Source organism: Phyllobates terribilis, unplaced genomic scaffold (genome assembly GCF_046119375.1).
Source record: "Phyllobates terribilis strain yellow unplaced genomic scaffold, ASM4611937v1 Scaffold_2__4_contigs__length_985480577, whole genome shotgun sequence".
Taxonomy (NCBI): domain Eukaryota; kingdom Metazoa; phylum Chordata; class Amphibia; order Anura; family Dendrobatidae; genus Phyllobates; species Phyllobates terribilis.
Window position 1 is genome coordinate 191,055,841 of NW_027362762.1, and position 21,335 is coordinate 191,077,175.

At 40.4% G+C, this 21,335-nt stretch overlaps 1 protein-coding gene across 1 annotated transcript in view; it reads right to left on the reverse strand.

Moving 5' to 3' along the window:
* GDF11 (growth differentiation factor 11) overlaps nucleotides 1–21,180 on the reverse strand; it is a 394,104-nt gene extending 372,924 nt beyond the window's left edge. The window contains exon 1 of the mRNA XM_073663697.1: nucleotides 20,482–21,180. Within this exon, the coding sequence (XP_073519798.1) occupies nucleotides 20,482–20,881 (400 nt within the window). The 5' untranslated portion in view covers nucleotides 20,882–21,180. The remainder of the gene's footprint in view (nucleotides 1–20,481) is intronic.
* Between the last annotated feature and the right edge of the window lie 155 nt (nucleotides 21,181–21,335).

Here is a 21,335-nt window from a genome sequence, read left to right on the forward strand (position 1 = left end):
GGAGATAAGAGGGTAGTAGAGAAGGAGATCTTGTGAGGATCGGAGGTTGCATGCGGGTATGTAACTGGAGACTAGGTCAGAGATATATGGAGGAGACAGGTTGTGAATGGCTTTGTATGCCATGGTTAGGGTTTTGAACTGGAGTCTCTGAGCAATGGGGAGCCAGTGGAGAGATTGACAGAGAGGAGAAGCTGGGGAATAGCAGGGGGACAGGTGGATTAGTCGGGCAGCAGAGTTTAGGATAGATTGGAGGGGTGCAAGAGTGTTAGAGGGGAGGCCACAGAGCAGGTGGTTGCAGTAGTCAAGGCGGGAGATGGTTAGAACTTTCTGTATGTAATGCAAATGTTTTATCAGGCTAAGAGCTCATTCAGAAGTCCGTTTTTGTGTACAAGTTCTATTCGTGGTTTTCTCAGGTACAACTCGCACCTATTATAGTCTATGGAGCTGTTCACACGTCTGTACATTTTTGCAGACCGAGTGGGCCACCCAAAATCACAGAGACATATCCGATTTCGAGCCGAGTCTTGGATTAGACTTCCCAATGCTATCCGTGTGCTGTCTTCTTTTCACAGACACTATAATTTTTTTTTTCATGAAACTGCGACCAAATTCTGATGGTAAAAACTAGCACTTTGACCAAGATGAAAATCTGATTAAAAACACTAATGAAACCAGGACTGTTTTCTGCTTATGAGAAAAATCACTGATGTCTAACTGAGCCCTTACTATGATTCCAGTTGAAATCCTCCAGGCTGAGTAACAATGAGTAATAAATACACTTTTAAGTGGCAATGCCAATGCGCACCTTTATTTTTATTGGCGGAAACTGAACTCAATTTTGAAAAATGAATGAAGCCAAACAGTCTTTGAAAGCTTTAGTCACACTAGGATTAGGCTTTTTGAGCCCAAGCAATCTATTGGCAATGTTTTGTGAAAGTAAATTATCCAAATAATCTTGCTGCTGCCAAATACAGATCTGCTCAATGCCTCTGCCTGTGGGCAAATTGGATCATTATGTGGGTAGGCAGTGTGTCCAACTTGTTTAGCACAAAATTAACATGTTCAAACACACGGAAAAGCTCAAAGGAGAAACAAAATATTGCTGCTTTGTATGGTCTTTTCTGTGGTAATATACAGATATGAAACCTGGACGATAAAGAAACAAGACAGAAGAAGAATCAATGCCTTCAAAATGTGGTGCTGGAGAAGGATGTTATCAATACCATGGATGGCAAGAAGAGCAAATAATTCAATTTTGGAACAAATTAAGCCAGACATGTCACTTGAAGCAAGGATCATCAAGCTACGACTTGCCTACTTTGGATACATCATACGAAGAGAGCAATCACTGGAGAAGGACATTATGATTGGAAGAATAGAAGGAACAAGGCGAAGAGGAAGACCAGCAACCCAATGGCTTGATACTAACAAGAGAACGACGGAAAAGACCCTGGTGGACCTATCTAAGTTTGCACCATGGCTTGAGATCGAGCCAAAGGCTGTTAAAAATGAATAAAACTGGACAGATAAATGGATAGATAGATAGATAGATAGATAGATAGATAGATAGATAGATAGATAGATAGATAGACTGAAGAGACTCAGCTGGTATAGAGTCTTAATGGCAATGGTCTATGGAGTAAACTATGCTAGTTGCTTCTCCAACAGAAGGAAGAAAACTGTCTCAAGTAACAACTATTACTGTTGGCTACCCTATACTTTAAATCAATGTCCAGGAAGCCTTGAAGCATGAATCTGGATTTTGGTCAAGCTAGAGTCTCTTTCAAAAGGAAGAGGCACCCCTCTGTAAGTTCTCACCGCTGGCTACCTTCAATAGGTGGCCCTAGAGATACAGTTTTCTTCCTTCTGGAGGAGAGCTAATTTGCAATCAATTGTTAAAATACTATTGAATATATAACAGCTGCCAATCCTATGCATAAAACATGGAGTAATTGGATCAGATGCCCTAGGGTGGTTTCCGTGGAGTTGGCGAGAGACATGATTTTCAACTTATTAATACTCTAATAAAACTTGATTGGTTGTTATGTTGCACACCGAAAAAGGAGGAGGGAATTGCTGGGAAAAGGGTGGGTGATGGACTTGCTTTATATTTCTGGTGAAAAATGCAAATGTTCATTTGTAAAGCATATGTACAAGATGTATAAGATTTTGCTTTTTCCATATGCTTGTTGTTAACTTTTCACAAATAATAAATGAAAGTTTCTTGATTAAAAAAAAGATAAGTTGCCATAGACCATAAAATGTTGGAGTTGCTAAAGATATAAAAATCAATATAAATCTCCTGTGCAACCATCATTCTAAAGCACTGTAAAATGTGATGCCATTGAATGAGTCATGTAAATGATGTTAAAATGCACTTTAGGATTGAGGTGTAAAAGAATATAAATATGTTTCAATCTATCATTACTACACTATATCTACCGTATATTGCTATAAATACTCTGTATACCTTCTTCTTTTCTGCATTATTTTGACTTATCTCTCTCCTTTTTTTTCAAAAACCAGGGGAGGAGTCCTGAGGAGATAATTTGCATATTCCCACTGCATTTTGGGGTAAGTGAAGAGTCTCCGCGAGCTCAAACAACACTGGATTTTGGCTGTTGGAGCTGAAAAGAGGACATCGGTAAACCAGGGGAGGAGTCCTGAGGAGATAATTTGCATATTCCCACTGCATTTTGGGGTAAGTGAAGAGTCTCCGCGAGCTCAAAGAACACTGGATTTTGGCTGTTGGAGCTGAAAAGAGGACATCGGTAAACCAGGGGAGGAGTCCTGAGGAGATAATTTGCATATTCCCACTGCATTTTGGGGTAAGTGAAGAGTCTCCGCGAGCTCAAAGAACACTGGATTTTGGCTGTTGGAGCTGAAAAGAGGACATCGGTAAACCAGGGGAGGAGTCCTGAGGAGATAATTTGCATATTCCCACTGCATTTTGGGGTAAGTGAAGAGTCTCCGCGAGCTCAAAGAACACTGGATTTTGGCTGTTGGAGCTGAAAAGAGGACATCGGTAAACCGCGCGCCGGTAGGCGCGCGCATTTTGATGCTTTTTTTTTAAAGCTTTTTTCACTGTTTTCAGAACATTAACAGTAAGAACATGGAAGAGTCCAGGAGCCATTTGGTGAGCTGCATATCCTGCTACATGTTCACAGACTTGCCAGTGGAAAAGCCAAACTTCACATGCCAGAAATGCAAGCTTGTGTCCCTGTTGGAGGAAAAGTTGCGAAATCTAGAAGAGAGGTTAACTACCTTGAAAATCATTAAGGAAGGTGAAGAGTTCTTAGACAGAGCAGAATTATCTCTTCATGATTCAGAAAGAGAAGAAATTCGAACTGCACCTGACGAAACAGAGGAATGGAAGCATGTGACCCAGAGAAGCAGGAGGATCGAGAGGCAGTCAGCACCCATACTGCTCAGGAACCAGTACCAGGCTCTCACGCAGGAGAACCATGAAGAAATACAGCAAAATAAGACTTTGCCAGCAATGAATAATCTTGTAAGCCCTCAGAATCCTCCTGGATGGAGAAAGAAGAATGTTGTGAAGAAAAAACGGAGAGTGGTGGTCATGGGGGATTCCCTGTTAAGAGGAACAGAGGCCGCTATCTGCAGACCAGACATAACCTCAAGAGAAATGTGCTGTCTTCCAGGAGCAAAAATTAAAGATGTGTCTGACAGGATATCAAGACTATTCAGACCTACAGATCACTACCCATTCCTGCTAATACATGTGGGGACAAATGACACCGCAAGAAAGGACCTGGAAACCATCTGCAGTGACTTTGAAGACTTAGCCAAGAAAGTGAAAGAATTGGGAGCGCAGGTGGTCTTCTCATCCATCCTCCCAGTGGATGGCCATGGAACAATGAGGTGGAATAAGATTCTACAGGTGAACAACTGGCTACGTCGATGGTGCCGTCAACAAGGATTTGGATTTCTGGATCACGGAATGAATTACCTATACGATGGACTACTTGCTAGAGATGGGGTGCACCTTACGAAGACTGGAAAACATGTATTTGGAAGTCGCCTTGCTACACTCATCAGGAGAGCTTTAAACTAGAACAATGTGGGAAGGGAAGCAAAAGGCCAGAAAAAGCCATACAGCTGACAAATACTATTGAGATCTCTGCTACTGGAAGTGTAAAGGAAGAACAAAGACAAAACAATTTAAATAATAAACATATGGGAGGAAGAGAAACCAATCACAAACTAAAATGTTTTTATACAAATGCACAAAGCATGGGCAACAAACAAGGAGAATTGGAAATACTAACGCAGGAAAAGGAATATGATGTCATTGGAATCACTGAAACTTGGTGGGACGATACACATGATTGGAATAAAAGGCTAAAAGGATACAACTTATTTGCAAGAAACAGACTTGATAAACGAGGAGGAGGTGTTGCATTGTATGTTAGAAAAGCGTATATCTGCACAGAGATTGAAGCTTCAGAGACTGGGAGTTCTGTGGAAACTGTTTGGGTAAGAATACAAGGAGAGAACGGAAAGGACACCATTGTAGGCATTTACTACAGGCCACCTGGGCAAGCTGAAGATATGGATGAACTCTTTATGTATCAAATGACCAAGTTCTCCAAAAAATATGACGTAGTGGTCATGGGAGATTTCAACTATCCAGACATTTGTTGGGAATCTCTCTCAAGTAAAACTAACAGGTCAAGCAAATTCTTATCCTCTCTTGCTGACAACTTTATCTTCCAAAAGGTAGGGGAGAAAACAAGGGGATCTGCTACTTTGGATCTAATCCTTATAAACAGGGAGGAAATGGTTGAGGAGGTAAAGGTGGCTGGGACGCTAGGAGGCAGCGATCATGCTATTATAGAATTTTGGATAACTAGAGGAGGAAGACATGTGAAGACTCAAACTTCAAGGTTAGATTTTAGAAAGGCAGATTTTAAGAGACTCAGAAAGAGAATAGGAGGGATCCAATGGCTGGATGTCCTTAAGGACAAAAATGTCCAGGAAGGATGGGAAATTTTTAAAAATGAGATTCTCAAAGCACAATCGTTAACAATCCCGAAAAGTAGGAAGAATGGGAAGCATTTAAGGAAACCAGGATGGATGAACACAGAACTTAAACACATGCTAAAAAGAAAGAAAGAAATGTTTATTAAATGGAAAGAGGGAGGCATATCTAAAGAAGATTATAATGCAGTCTGCAGATCCTGCAGGGCACGTATCAGGTTAGCTAAAGCTAACAATGAATTAAGGCTTGCAAGAGATGTCAAAAGCAATAAAAAAGGATTTTGGGGGTATGTCAAAAGTAAAAGAAAAGTCAAAGATGCTATAGGATTTTTACAGGATGAAAATGGAGAAATGGTAAGAGAGGATGTCGAGAAGGCCGAACTTTTTAATTCCTATTTTGCATCTGTTTTCTCTCAGAAAGAAAATGTAACATCAACTGATCTTCACTGTCCTTTTAAAGGAATAGAGGAATCCAAGTTATCTGTAAACAGAAAGATTGTGAGGGAATATTTAGCTAACATAAATGAGTTCAAGTCTCCAGGTCCAGATGAATTACACCCCAGAGTACTGAAGGAGATCATAGAAGAAATTTTAGAACCACTCTCCATAATCTTTGAAAATTCTTGGAGAACAGGCGAAGTCCCAGAAGACTGGAGAAGAGCAAATGTTGTTCCTATCTTCAAAAAGGGGAAGAAGGTGGACCCAGGGAACTATAGGCCGGTGAGTCTGACTTCTATACCAGGAAAGATCTTTGAACAAATTATTAAACAACATGTATGTAAGTACATGGATAAGAATGAAGTGATTAACCAGAGTCAGCATGGGTTTGTAACTAACAAGTCATGTCAGACTAACTTAATTTCCTTCTATGACAGAATCACTGACTGGGTGGATCAGGGAAATGCTGTAGATATAGTATATCTGGACTTCAGCAAAGCATTTGACAAAGTATCTCACACCATCCTTATTGAAAAAATGACCAAGTATGCAATGGACCAGGCAACTGTTAGGTGGATTCATAACTGGCTTAGTGATCGGACTCAAAGGGTGGTTGTAAATGGCTTCACATCCAGCTGGATGAATGTCTCAAGTGGGGTACCACAGGGCTCCGTCCTGGGACCTGTATTGTTCAACATCTTTATCAATGATTTAGATGAAGGAATCGAGGGTAAACTGATTAAATTTGCTGATGACACAAAGCTAGGAGGGATAGCTAATACTAGAGAAGAGAGAGAGAGGATTCAAAAAGACCTAAATAAACTGGAGCAGTGGGCAGCAACCAACAGAATGGTTTTTAACAGGGAAAAATGCAAAGTACTACATCTGGGCAATAAAAATGAAAAAGCATATACAGAATGGGAGGAATAGAGCTAAGCAACAGTACATGTGAAAAAGACTTAGGTATACTAATAGATCATAGACTGAACATGAGTCAACAGTGTGATGCAGCAGCAAAAAAGGCAAATACAATTCTGGGATGTATTAATAGAAGCATACAGTCTAGATCACGTGAAGTCATTATCGCACTTTACTCCTCTTTGGTCAGACCTCATCTGGAATACTGTGTACAGTTTTGGGCACCACATTTTAAAAAAGACATAGACAAACTGGAGCAAGTTCAGAGAAGAGCGACCAGAATGGTGACTGGTCTGCAAACCATGTCCTATGAGGAACGGTTGCAGGATTTGGGAATGTTTAGCTTGCAAAAAAGAAGACTGAGAGGAGACTTAATAGCTGTCTACAAATATGTCAAGGGCTGTCACATTGTAGAAGGATCATCTTTATTCTCATTTGCACAAGGAAAGACTAGAAGCAATGGGATGAAACTAAATGGGAGGAGACACAGATTAGATATTAGAAAAAACTTTTTGACAGTTAGGTTGATCAATGAGTGGAACAGGCTGCCACGAGAGGTGGTGAGTTCCCCTTCAATGGACGTCTTCAAACAGAGGCTGGACAGACATCTGTCTGAGATGATTTAGTGAATCCTGCTTTGAGCAGGGGGTTGGACCAGATGACCCAGGAGGTCCCTTCCAACTCTACCATTCTATGATTCTATGATTCTTCGCCTGTTACAGCCATGGTTTCTGACTTTAGTATACACAATTATTTCATTTTGTGTGCACAGGTAGTTTGTGACCCTTCTTTACTAGTCACTGTACCATAGTGCAGTGTGCAACCTTTAACGCTCCATCACAGATATTCTCCATCCAATGTTGGAGGATTCAATTTCTGAAGATGATGTCCTTATTCCCTTTGGCTCTTTGGAGAAATAACACAGAAATAACACAATCAAATATTGCATTTTACAGGGGGTACACTTAGCATAATAAGGACAGAATAATCATTGCTGACAGTTCAGTCCTGGGGTGACTGTGTTCTGTTACTTTCAGAATGGCAAGGGACCAATATCACTGGACTTTCCAATCTTGATAGTACCAAGCCAAGACAATCAATACTCTTTGACTAATTATAGAGTATAAGTGGTTGTCTTATGTTCCTATCTCCTGACAGTTGGGACCAGCAGCAAGGACACTGCTGACCATAAAAACTTATACTTTACAGGAGAGAGAGGACCCTGCTGACCATAAGAGTTTACAATCTATAGGCAAGAGAGAGGACCCTGCTGACCACAGAAAAGAGAGAAACTTACCCAGTGACTCTGGAGTTGGAAAACAGCTCTACCGAACAAATTGTGCTCCACTGGGAATGGCTGACCTGTGCCATCTTTGTTCCATGTTAGCCAATGGATAGAAAAATAGTCAAAACTGAGAGTCCTCAGTGGCCAATACCTTTTAATGGCTAATTGAAAATTATTAACTACTGGGTAACTAAATTTTTACTATTTTTCTATTATTTCAAGACAGTCTTTCAGCAGGTTTCTGTTATGTAATCTAAGAACACCATGATGTAAGGGAAGAGATCCTGATTACAGCAATGTGTCAGTTTCTGGGTTGTGTTTTGCTATTTCAATACAATCAGAGTTACATCAGCAGGAGATTATCACTACAGGACAACTGGCCTTGTGCCTCCTAGTCCAACCATGCCGCCAGCACTGATTAGCAGCTCTCTGGCACTATACAATGAACACAGTAAGCTGTGGACTGTGCTGGGTTACACAGCTCAACACCTGAGCTCTGCTAGATTTGCAGCAGAGGAAACTGTGATTCTATTGCAACTGCTGCACCCAGTAAACTAAGTGATATGTAGCCGGAATCAGGGTCTATGTCCCTACCTCATGCTGCTATCAGATTACATAGCAAAAACCTGATGACAGATTCCCTTTCATTGTTGAGTAACACATGTCACCCTGTAGCTCTAGCCTAAAGGCCCCGTCACACTTAACGATCTCGACAACGATACAACCTGTCAGGGATCGTTGCTGCGTCGCTATGTGGTCGCTGGTGAGCTGTCAAACAGGCAGGCTCACCAACGATCAGGGGAGCAGCGACATCGTGGAAAGAATCTTTCCACGATGTCCTGCTCCTGGTTACGAGCCTGCTGAAGCAGGAGCAGGCTGGTAACTATGGTAAACATCGGGTTACTAGGGGCACACGAGCACCTAGTAACCCGCTGTTTATCATGGTTACCACTCTGCTACGGTGAGCGGGAGGTTACCGCTCACTTTAGCAGGCTCGTAACCATGATAAACAGCGGGTTACTAAGTGCGTGTGTGCCCCTAGTAACACGATGTTTACCATAGTTACCAGCCTGATCGCTGCTCCCGCTGGTCACACACAGCGATGTGTGCTGACCAGCGGGAGGGCAACAACCAAAAAAAGGTCCAGGACATTCTGCAGCGATCAGCGACCTCACAGCAGGGGCCTGATCGCTGCAAAGTGTCACACATAGCGACATCGCTGGTGAGGTCGCTGTTGCGTCACCAAAACCGTGACACAGCAGCGATCTCGCTATGTGAGACGGGGGCTTAAGACCTAGACACATAGTCAAATGAGCTATCACCAGGAAGTCATGAGATTGCTGGAACCAATGGAAGTGGTAGCAAATGGAGCATCATTTCCTGTGCAGCCGTCATTCTAATGCGCTGTAAAAACATGGTGCCAAAGAATAAGTCCCATAAATGCTGCAAAAAGGCATATTAGGATTGAGGTGTAAGAGGTTAAAAATATGTTGCAATCTATCGTTACTACACTATATGCCAGTGTAAGAAAATACATTCCCTAATAATATATACATGATAATTGTTAGCATACAGAACAGTATCTAAGTTTCTAAGTTTAGATTATGAGATATACATTCCCGGACTCATATGAGTCATGGGATATTTATTTTCATCTGTTTAGTACATGTTGTACATTATTTATTCTAAAATGTTTGCAAAAAAAAAAAATTTCATGCACATTTTTTATTTCTTTTCACAGAGACAATCATGGAGCGACATATAAAGAATACTTGTCAGTACAAAAAAAAAAAGTCATGCAAAATATAACTGGCAAGTCTTATTAAATCTGCATTTTATAAGCAGTAACTCAAAGCTGCCACATCTGATATTTTCTCCTGATAAGTTACATTTATTGTTCACTAAACATGCCAGGTCTCTACACACTTCTCTATCTAAACAGGTCAAATGAGTGTTATTTTAGGCCTTCTAGCAAGGGTAGAGGTCAGGGGTCGTTGGTGTCATGTACATTTCATAGACAATTAAACCAAGATATTTGTGTAATTGGAAACATTTACTACAGTGGCTCCCAAGCTTTAAGTGTCGTGACCCATCTGGCTCTAAGTTTACTTTTGAGGAGCAGCATAATTACTTAACTAATAAGCTTTAAACATTGAATAAAATCCGAACAAATAATTAACGGCTTAGGTCTTGGATAGAATGCCACCATTAGCGTATTATAAGTCTTTTCTTCTAAAATCCACATAGCTGTCATAGGTGGCATAGTAATACATAAAAAGAGCTTTTGTTATGTTTCTTTGAAACTGTTGATATTTCATTTATGCAAATTTTTGCATTGTAATGTATATAAACTGGTAAAAGTAAATGTAGTAGCTGATCTTACCGTAACTCATTGGTCTCAGAATTTATCAATTTTCTAACAATCTTTAGTAGCCTAAGCTACTTATACAACAGAAGGAAATTTCAGACTACCTCCGACTCCCATCTGACAATGAAGCTAAGGCCACGGCCGCAATATCAGTATTTGGTCAGTATTTTTTCTCAGGAATGGGAGCCAAAACCAGGAGTGGGTGATAAATGCAGAATTGGTGACTTGTTTCTATTATACATTTTTCTATGATTGTTCCTCACCTGGTTTTGGCTCCCACTCCTGAGAAAAAATACTGACCGAATACTGATAGTGGGGCATTGACTTAAGCCAAAGTTATTGTCCTATTGGAACAGAACCAAAAAAAAGACAACCAAACAGCAAACATTGAAGAAAATATCCAGCAAGCATTACCCAAATGTATTGTTAAAGAGGTTATTCAATACTTTTATATTGATGGCCTATATTTAGGATAAGGCATCAATATCAGATTGGTGAGGGTGCGGCACATGTCACCTCCCCAGTCAGCTGTTCCCAGTGCCGGCCAAATATGATCAGTTGTGGAGTGGAACAAAACAGCTCCGTCAACTGTAGTGGATGTGGCTAGGTACTGCACATCTGCCATTATTTCAATGAATGGGAGTGGATCTGCAGTACCCCCCATGGCCACTATACAGTTGAAGGAGCTATTCTATTTTGTTCCACAAATTATCACATCCAGCACTGGGAACAGCTGACCGATGGGAGTGCCGTGTGTCGCACCTCCACCAACTGATATTGATGGCCTATGCTAAGGCTAAGCCATCGATATAAAAGTACTGGGAACCACTTTACTGATACATTTGGGTAATGCTCGACGGCTATTTATGTTCTTCAGTGTTTGCTGCTTGGTTGATAGAGGGAAAATTAATTTAAAAAGTACCGGAAAATCCCTTTAGGGATGTTCCCACAATCACAAATTATCACCGATCTGCAGGTTAGGTGATATGTCTCTGATCGCAAGGGGCCGCATCATCAGGACCCCCACCGATTACAAGAAAGGTGCTCCTGTGTCCCCCTTATGAATGTAGCAGCATTTGCACATGCATGCTGTAGCTGCAGTCACATACTATGGGCATTCACACAATATAGGTTTCCCAAAAGTACAAATATGGAAGCCATGGGACCTTCAGCAGGCCTTTGGCTGTCATTGCCATCAATCGGCACCCTGCGATGCGATTGGCAGCCAGAATGCTTTCCCCCCAATATTACGCATCTTAAATGCCACTGTCAGATATTAACAGCAACATTAAGAAACTTAGCAGCAGCAATCTGACCTCAGCTGGCATCTGCTGGGTATTGTGCGGGCTTAGCTCCTGCTCCTGAGTCCATTCCATACACCCAGACCTGATATGCACCATATAGATGTATGGCGGATGTCAGGAAGGAGTGAAAGTTACATGTTCCTGCTCCTGAGTCCATTCCATACACCTACACCTGATATGCACCATATAGATGTATGGCGGATGTCAGGAAGGAGTGAAAGTTACATGTTCCTGCTCCTGAGTCCATTCCATACACCCACACCTGATATGCACCATATAGATGTACGGCGGATGTCAGGAAGGAGTGAAAGTTACATGTAATTAGTATATACAGTGCTGGCCAAAAGTATTGGCACCCCTGCAATTCTGTCAGATAATACTCAGTTTCTTCCTGAAAATGATTGCAATCACAAATTCTTTGGTATTATTCTCTTCATTTAATTTGTCTTCAATGAAAAAAACACAAAAAGAATTGTCCTAAAGCCAAATTGGATATAATTCCACACCAAACCTAAAAAAGGGGGTGGACAAAAGTATTGGCACCCTTTGAAAAATCATGTGATGCTTCTCTAATTCGTGCAATTAACAGCACCTGTAACTTACCTGTGGCACCTAACAGGTGTTGGCAATAACTAAATCACACTTGCAGCCAGTTAACATGGATTAAAATTGACTCAACCTCTGTACTGTGTCCTTGTGTGTACCACATTGAGCATGGAGAAAAGAAAGAAGGCCAAAGAACTATCTGAGGACTTGAGAAACCAAATTGTGAGGTAGCATGAGCAATCTCAAGGCTACAAGTCCATCTCCAAAGACCTGAATGTTCCTGTGTCTTCCATGCGCAGTGTCATCAAGAAGTTTAAAGCCCATGGCACTGTGGCTAACCTCCCTAGATGTGGACGGAAAAGAAAAATTGACGAGAGATTTCAACGCAAGATTGTGCGAATGGTGGATAAAGAACCTCGACTAACGTCCAAACAAGTTCAAGTTGCCCTGCAGTCCGAGGGTACAACAGTGTCAACCCGTACTATCCGTCGGCGTCTGAATGAAAAGGGACTGTATGGTAGGATACCCAGGAAGACCCCACTTCTTACCCCGAGACATAAAAAAGCCAGGCTGGAGTTTGCCAAAACTTACCTGAGAAAGCCTAAAACGTTTTGGAAGAATGTTCTCTGGTCAGATGAGACAAAAGTAGAGCTTTTTGGGAAAAAGCATCAACATAGAGTGTACAGGAAAAAAAAAGAGGCATTCAAAAAAAAGAACACGGTCCCTACAGTCAAACATGGCGGCGGTTCCCTGATGTTTTGGGGTTGCTTTGCTGCCTCTGGCACTGGACTGCTTGACCGTGTGCACGGCATTATGAAGTCTGAAGACTACCAACAAATTTTGCAGCATAATGTAGGGCCCAGTGTGAGAAAGCTGGGTCTCCCTCAGAGGTCATGGGTCTTCCAGCAGGACAATGACCCAAAACACACTTCCAAAAGCACTATAAAATGGTTTGAGAGAAAGCACTGGAGACTTCTAAGGTGGCCAGCAATGAGTCCAGACCTGAATCCCATAGAACACCTGTGGAGAGTTCTCAAAATGGCAGTTTGGAGAAGGCACCCTTCAAATATCAGGGACCTGGAGCAGTTTGCCAAAGAAGAATGGTCTACAATTCCAGCAGAGCATTGTAAGAAACTCATTGATGGTTACTGGAAGCGGTTGTTTGCAGTTATTTTGGCTAAAGGTTGTGCAACCAAGTATTAGGCTGAGGGTGCCAATACTTTTGTCCGGACCTTTTTTGGAGTTTTGTCTGAAATGATCAATGATTTGATTTTTGCTTTATTCTCTTTTGTGTTTTTTCCTTGCAAGCAAATTAAATGAAGAGAATAATACCAAAAAATTTGTGATTGCAATCATTTTCAGGAAGAAACTGTGTATTATCTGACAGAATTGCAGGGGTGCCAATACTTTTGGCCAGCACTGTATGTGTAATGCTTACAGTCTTTTTACTTTCTTCCATGATGAGATGCTGGGAACTATAGGACATCTGGTTTAATACCTATGTCATGATACCGAGTAAATGTATAAATATTTGTAATGAATACTTGTTAGGTTATTTTATAACGGCTGCTCATCACTTAGTGGAGACAGTCTACAAGATTCTTGATGGACCAATGTGTCTTTCCTATACGATTCTTTTCTACATGGAGGAAAGTGCAGGGATAATGCCAGTACTAACCGATAGTAATCTAATCTAGTTATTGCTAATTTAGGATTGCAAAAACGTACTGCAATCCCTAGGATGAAGGCAATTTTCAGAAAAAATAAATGAAATCTAAAATAAAAATGGTCCACCTAGAATGTAATAGCGGAAGACGATTTGTAATATAGGGTGGAACGCAAAAAACTAGAACAACATTCACACTCAGTTAGAATTGATGGAAGATGTCCATGTAGATGCCAATTTCATCAAAGAATATTGATCCCACAATCCCTACACCATATGCTGATTTCTAGATCATGGAGGGGATGTTAATATGAATTTTCTTTGTAGCTGTACTTATTGTGAATTAGCACACTATTTTAGATGGAACCACAGGACATTGCACAGGTATTGTATTGTGTCCAAATGGTACTCTACAATCGTATCTATTATCCAACTGTAATATGCCATTCACGTCTATTAATCCCCATCCTTTAACAACATTGACACTTGGCATAGCTTATTTATTATTCTTGCTTATATAGGGCCAACATATTCCGCAGCGCTGTCCACATTGGGGCTCACAATCTAAACACCCTATCAGTATGTTTTTGGAGTATGAAATAAACCAGAGGAAAACCACACAGGTGCACAGGCAGAACATAAAAACTCCTTGCAGATGTTGTCCTTGGGGGGATTTGAACCCAGGACCCCAGCACTGCAAAACAACAGAACTAACCACTGAGCCACCATAGCTTCAGGTGAAGTAATTCCGGTACACAATGACATGGTAATCTTCTAAAGGGAGCTTGCTTATGTATCGATTATCTTAAGACTTTTCATAATCCTTTCCTGGATGTCTGCAATGACAGGTATCTGAATACGAGGTTGTCTATTTTTTTTCTGGGCATTAGCCTTAGATCCTGTGAATACTACTTTTTTATTGTAAGGGCATGTGCACATGTTGAGTATTTGGTGCAGAAATATTTGCACCATTTCTGCATTTCTTGGCAGGAAAACGCAGCCTCAAAAACATTGCGTTTTGCCGCGATTAACAGGGAGGTCCGAAAAATGATCAGGAACAAAGTGATGACTTTCTGTGAGCCTTTGTGTACATAGGACTCCGCTTCCACACTTGATTTAGGCACAGGACTCATTTTGCTCTCCCTAACAACTCAGGAAAAGTTACATTATGTTTCAGTTTTTCCCTGCAATAAGAGTATGCTTTTCAAAAATTCCATAGTTTACTCCCAATTTGTCAACTACAAACAGAATTCTATAGATTACGGATGAGTATCCACGTTAACACATTTTAGATTTAGTGATCCACGTCCAGATCACTTTTAATATCAGAAAGATAGTGTGCTAATAATGTACAAAGGAAAACGCTGTTTAAAGAGTTGTTCTCAGGTTTAATCTTCAGAAGCGCATTGCTCCCTTGCCTACAGGCTTCCTGTTTGCTGGGGGCGGTGCGCTCTTGAAGATTGATCATTTGGACCAGCGGCTCTGCAGGCCCGAAATGTGTATTGTTGCAGTATCGGAGGAGTACTAAAGCTGAGAGGGCCGTGCACTCCAGCTTCAGATCAGTGCTTAAAGGACTCTTCTGAAAAGAGCCTGTAAGCACTGGGCATGCTTGACCATGCTGCTGCTGCAAAACTGCAGGAGTGGTCTGCAACCTAGACAACAAGCATTAACAATAAAATTAAAAATCGCTCCATTCTTGAGAACAGAGACAATTTGTAATTAGATTCAAATTTCAAAGTTGCTTGCTTTATTGAGTACTTTACAATTTTAACCATCATTGATCTTGAGACAACTCCTTTAAGCAAACTACTTACTACAAAGATTTTCCATGCAGGTCTTAGTGAAATTTACCGTTACCCATTAGAAATAACAATAAATAATTATATTTCTTCATGTATGTACAACAGAGGACACTTCTTTTATTTTTCGCAAACTGGGTCTTGGCCATGCATATACCAATAATGGGGAAAAAAAATTAAATGCACTAATATATAAGTTCAATTTTCAGGAATTATCCTTGAAACTTGTTACTATGCCTACAACACGTGCATAACACTGAACGACTGAGTTCATTTTCTATTGGCAGAGATTGAGTAACGATTTACAGAATTACATAAAGCCTATTGAAGCATAAAAGATATTAAAGCAAGTTACTGCGATCGCCTCATTCCATCACAAGGTTATGGCAGAGGTTTCACATGATGAAAAGATCTACTGAAAGAACAGGTTTCATGCTGGAAATAAAACAAATTCTTTATGAGTGATGCAGCATTAGTGTTTCATTCTGTCAGCACTCTCATCAAGTATATTCAAGACATAAGGAACATCTGATGGTCAGATTGTATATAACATACTGTATGGATCGTAGGACTATGAGATGCTGTAATGGCACTAACAAAACTAAACACTTACCTTGATTGATTTGTGTTCCCACAATTTATTACTTAAATAGCAAGGCTTTCTACCAGAAATTAATAGCAAGTGGGTGAGTGTATATTAGGTGGAGCTTTTGGGGATTTTTGGGAGCCAAATTACTGCCATATCCATCCAACTTTTCACATTCTCTACTAGCCAAACATGATGGCCTATAAGACAACTACAAAGTGATTGCTACTAACAATAGCCTATATAATGAAAATCTGTTGGCTCTCTTGACAACTGATCTATTGCAGTAAATATTGGAATTCTCCAGGAAATAATAGTTTCCTTAGAACTTTACAGCAAATTGACAACTGGGTGTTTCTAGTTGGCGGAGGTGTCCTGTATGCTGGCACTGTTTAATCAGTGCTCTGAGTATAAGGTGGTGCAGGAACACACCCCTTTGACAAGGGGAACAGTAATCCTCTGTTGTCAATTTATTCTTAAATATTCAGGAAAAACAAAAGCGGACGGGAATAATACAGAATAACGAGTAAAGGTAATCCAGAAGTGTTAGTTCATTTAAATATTTACTAAAACAGGCATGCCAGAGATGGTGACAGGTCTTCCTTTAACATATTTCCATACGATAATGTAACGTTGTTCATGCTGTTATATACACTTTTTAGGTTTAGGTTACATGGCACTGGTCTGATTCTGATTCTGTCTTCAGAATAATTTAAGAGCAGAATCCTGAACACAGAAACATGGCCTAAGTATTGGTGTGGCATTGCCCTTTGAACATAAGACTCAAGGCATGACCTTTGTTGCAGACATTGTAAATAGTTTCAATGGCACTTGTCAATGTAGTGTGATATTTTAAGTAGCAAGTGAACAGTCAGTTCTTGAAGTTAATGTCTTAGAAGCAAGGAAAATGGTCAAGTGTAAGGATCTGAGCGACTTTGACATGGGCCAAATTGTGATGACAACACAACTGTGTCAAAGTTTTTCCAAAACGGCAGGTCTTGTGGGATGTTCCTAGTAAGTAATGGTTAGTGCCTCCAAAAAGTGGTCCGGGGACAGACAACTGGTAAACTGACAAAATCGTAATGGCTTATTGATGCACATACGGTGAGAAGGCTCGCCTTTCTGGTCTGATCTTAAAGAAGGTCTCCTGTAGTAGAAATTGCTGAAAAAGTCAATGCTTGGCTATTTTAGAAAGATTTGAGAAAACACAATATATCAGTTTGGTGTAGGCCAGTTAGATTGACCATGACCAATTAGATTGCCCATGCTGACCACCATCAAAAAGCTCCTATATCAGGCTTGTGAGCATCAGAACTGAAAAGAAAAAGGTGGCTTGGTCTGATGAATCTCATTTTCTTTTATAACATGTGAACAACTGAATGCTTGTGCGTCACCCACCAGGGACAGAGATGGCGCAGTGTGATGCCCTACTTGGAAACCTTTGGTCCTGCCCTTCATGTTAATTTTCCTTTGACACGTACCTCCTACCTAAACATTGTTGTAGACCAAGGACACTTCTTCAAGGCAATGGTATTCTCTAATTGGGGACCAACACAATAGTAAGCAGGTGGTTTGAATGTTATGAAACATTTTATTTGATGTCATTGACTCCTATTTTTAGTATTTTATTTTGATCACAGTCTTTGATAATAGCTATGGATTCTACCATAGTTTAATAGAAACAGCAGTCTGATACATAATTACACTTTACAATGGACATAAATCTACATAGACATTGGGTTTCAAATAATTATATTCTACCATTTTACATGAATCCACATTTTTAATAAAACATGTATATGATATTATAGTAAAAATGCAAGAAAATTGCACAACAGAGTAGAAAATGTATTTATTTTCCTTATGTTTCAATTCCTGCTGCTCCACTGATGATCTCTGTGCTGTAGTGATGACGTTCCTGATTACCCAATGAACGCTGCAGCCAATCACTAGCCTCAAACGTATATTATTTTATAGGTATTGTACGGGATTAGAAAACATGGTAGCACTTGCAAATTAAATGATGGGTGACAAAGAGGTTGGCAGATAAATTGGAATTGAATTCACAATATAAGGTTCTACATGACAACACAGGTATTATGACTCTCTGGCCCCCATTATATAACTTGAGCAAACATGAACAAAGAAGAAGTAGATTTAGAGACATTATACTGGTTTAGGTTTTAGCATGAGTTGGAATAGACATAGAGGATTAGAAATGCTTCCAGTCGCATTCCTTTAACACTGCCAAATGGATCTGTCCATCTCCTCCCAAAACCAAAGAAAAGGACAACACAAGGACCCCATGGGGGTAACCACAGCCAGGCTTTGTTATTACTGCACATGTTAAAAAGGAAAAACCAACAGAAGTGACCTGAGGATAACAAAAGACCAGAGAGAATGAGCCATGGAGAACGCAAAACCAGAGAGAAAATAAAAGGGGATAACAGCAATGAATTAGCAGAAGGGATAACCAGGGAAAAGTATGGAAAAGAAAAGATGTTGGAAAAGAAATAGAATCTGTTAAGAAGAGAGAGAGAACAAGAAAGAAAATCAAATGCACATCTTTATGTAACTGCATATATGTGCAGATAGAAAGGTAGACACAAAGATAGATGATAGATAGATAGATAGATAGATAGATAGATAGATAGATAATGAGATAGATAAATAATGAGATAGATAGATAATGAGATAGATAGATAGATAGATAGATAGATAATGAGATAGATAGATAGATAGATAATGAGATAGATAAATAATGAGATAGATAGATAGATGAGATAGATAGATAATGACTTAGATAGATAGATAGATAGATAATGAGATAGATAGATAGATAGATAGATAGATAGATAGATAATAGATAGATAATTAGATATATAGACATGGTATTAACAAAAAGCAAATTCTCTACATAGGCTGTAAAGCATGACACAGCAGTATCCAGCTACAGACAAGGAACATTAGTGGTTGAGTGAATCCAGCTGCTTGAATAAACTTGTTCTGTCAGAAGGCACAAACCATATCACTTGTTGAACACATGTATTCAGGTAAATGTCTGTGGGCATGTCAGTCCTCTGTCAGTCTGGAGGACCGATCAGGTGAGGAGACCCCTTTACTCATATCACACTGTTATATTCCTCATCAGGCATTGACTGTTAGCCGTGGAGCTTTCCTAAATATTGTCCAAAACACCCAGGGAAGTGCAATACTAATGAAAAGCACAGTAACAGTAAGTGACACACTAAGTAACCTGACTCTAAGAGATAAACTGGAACTGCGGAGCCATTTATGTCTTTACAGGTAAAAGTTGGAATTCTCTCTATTCTCCTTTAGTTTTCGCAATAAACAAAACTAAATGTACAACAAATAAAATTAAAGAAATAATGGATTATACAGATACCACAACTTGGCTAATATCTCTCTAGGACTTGATCTAATTAGAAAATTACTTTTGATACACATCTGATACAATTCTACTTTCTAAATGTGACATATTGTCAGTTTGGCCTGAGATTGGCTTTATGATAATTATCATGATTCTCATTATTCTGAGATTTGTATTTATTTATACACATTTAGAACACAAAACAATTATCTCCCTACAAATGGTTTCACACACAACAGTTCTAAGAAGATATGAATTATGATGACTGCATATGACTATAGAAGTATTACCCTGCAGATACTATGCACTTGGTTCCTTTACATGGGAGTCTGACTTTTGGAGGTCCTTCATTTCTATGCTAATGACTGTGACGATAGGGCTTGTCTTATGACACACTTATATGTCAGTTGATTACTATGGCAGTGGTTACCATCAACATAATATAAATATTGACAAACAGCGATTATTAAAAGATGCAGTCAAAATCCTAAAATGTTGTAGTCACTTAATCATCTGAGTACGTGTAGACTCACCCATAAAAGTGCAGCTGAACTTATAAAGCTACATTCAGTATTTGGTCAATATTTTACATCAGTATTTGTAAGCCAAAATCAGGAGTGGAGCAATCAGAGGAAAAGTATTATAACTTCTGTATTTATCACCCACTCCTGGTTTTGGCTTACAAATACTGATGTAAAATATTGACCAAATACTGAATGTGTGAACATGGCCCTAAGGTTCTTCCCTTGATTAAAAAACTACAAGACCAGCAGTTTTTGGGTATTTCCCAATAACTATTCTATAGTGTAGACTACACAGGAGATTATTGCATTACCATGTATGCTGGATAACTCACCCACTGTGGGACTGGCACCAGTGAAGAAGAATAAATGGTGTCAATGAAAGCAGTTAATGAATATACAAGCTCAGGGCATCATTAGACATCAAACCTTCCATACAGACAGGTGATAGCATGAAATTGCCATTTAACCCCTATTATGCCCAAGTGAATTGCAAGCAGTTCCTGCCTTCCATTGCCTGCACTGATGATCAATGGGTGAGCTGTCACACGTGGGTACAAAGCACGTGTAAGTGCCATGACAAGCAGTAATCCTGCGCTATAGCAATAGTGATTGATGCAATACAGAGCAGCGGCATATAAAGGAGGGGTGCACTTACTTTCTTGTGCCATGCTGATGACAGTCTCCGTGGTGGCATGATACTCATCCTCTTCCACGAAAGCATTATGCTGGAAGGAGTCTCCCTGAAACTCGTGCTGGTCCAGGATCTGCTGCAGAGGGGGCGCCTTGGGCAGCAGCTGGTTCACCACCTCCCGGGTGATGTTGGGGGCTTCCTTTAGTCGGAGTTTGCTGAGGATCTGGGACTTGATGCTCTCCAGCCTCATCTCCTTGCTGTGTTTCCTCCACATACACACAGGGCAGTCCTGCTCCTCACTTTCTCCCAGGGAGGTCTCCACCTGCAGGGCTCCTTTTGCCATCATAGACTCTCCTCCACTTTTGGAAAACTCCAGGGACAGGACCAGCATGCAGAAGAAGAGAGGGTAGCGCTGAGACAGCATAGCTGAGAGCCCAGGCTGAGACTGCTGCTGCTGGTGCAGAGAGGACAGCTGCCTTGTGCAGGTCTTTATAGGGGAGGGGTAGGCAACCACAGATCATGTACTAGGCACAGGGACTCCTTCTTTTTATATCCCAACTGTTCTCTGTCGTAAAATGCTTTCATTGGCTGGAGAGGTAACAAAAGGCCCCTAGCAGGGCTGTCAACAAAGTAAAACACAGGGAGAGAGAGAGAAGAGAGGAAGAGAACAGGAGCAAAGTGACTACTCTGGATTCAGCGCCTGTGACTTGGTACAGGGAAGGGGGCTGTGACACATCTTAAAGACACAAAGCCTTCTTATTGTATTACTCCTGAGCTCCCTCCTTCTCCACCTTTGGGGCAGGGCACACTCCCCCTTTATTACTACCCCTGGCACCTAGAACCTGTACCATCCTGCCATGTGCAGAATATAGGCAATG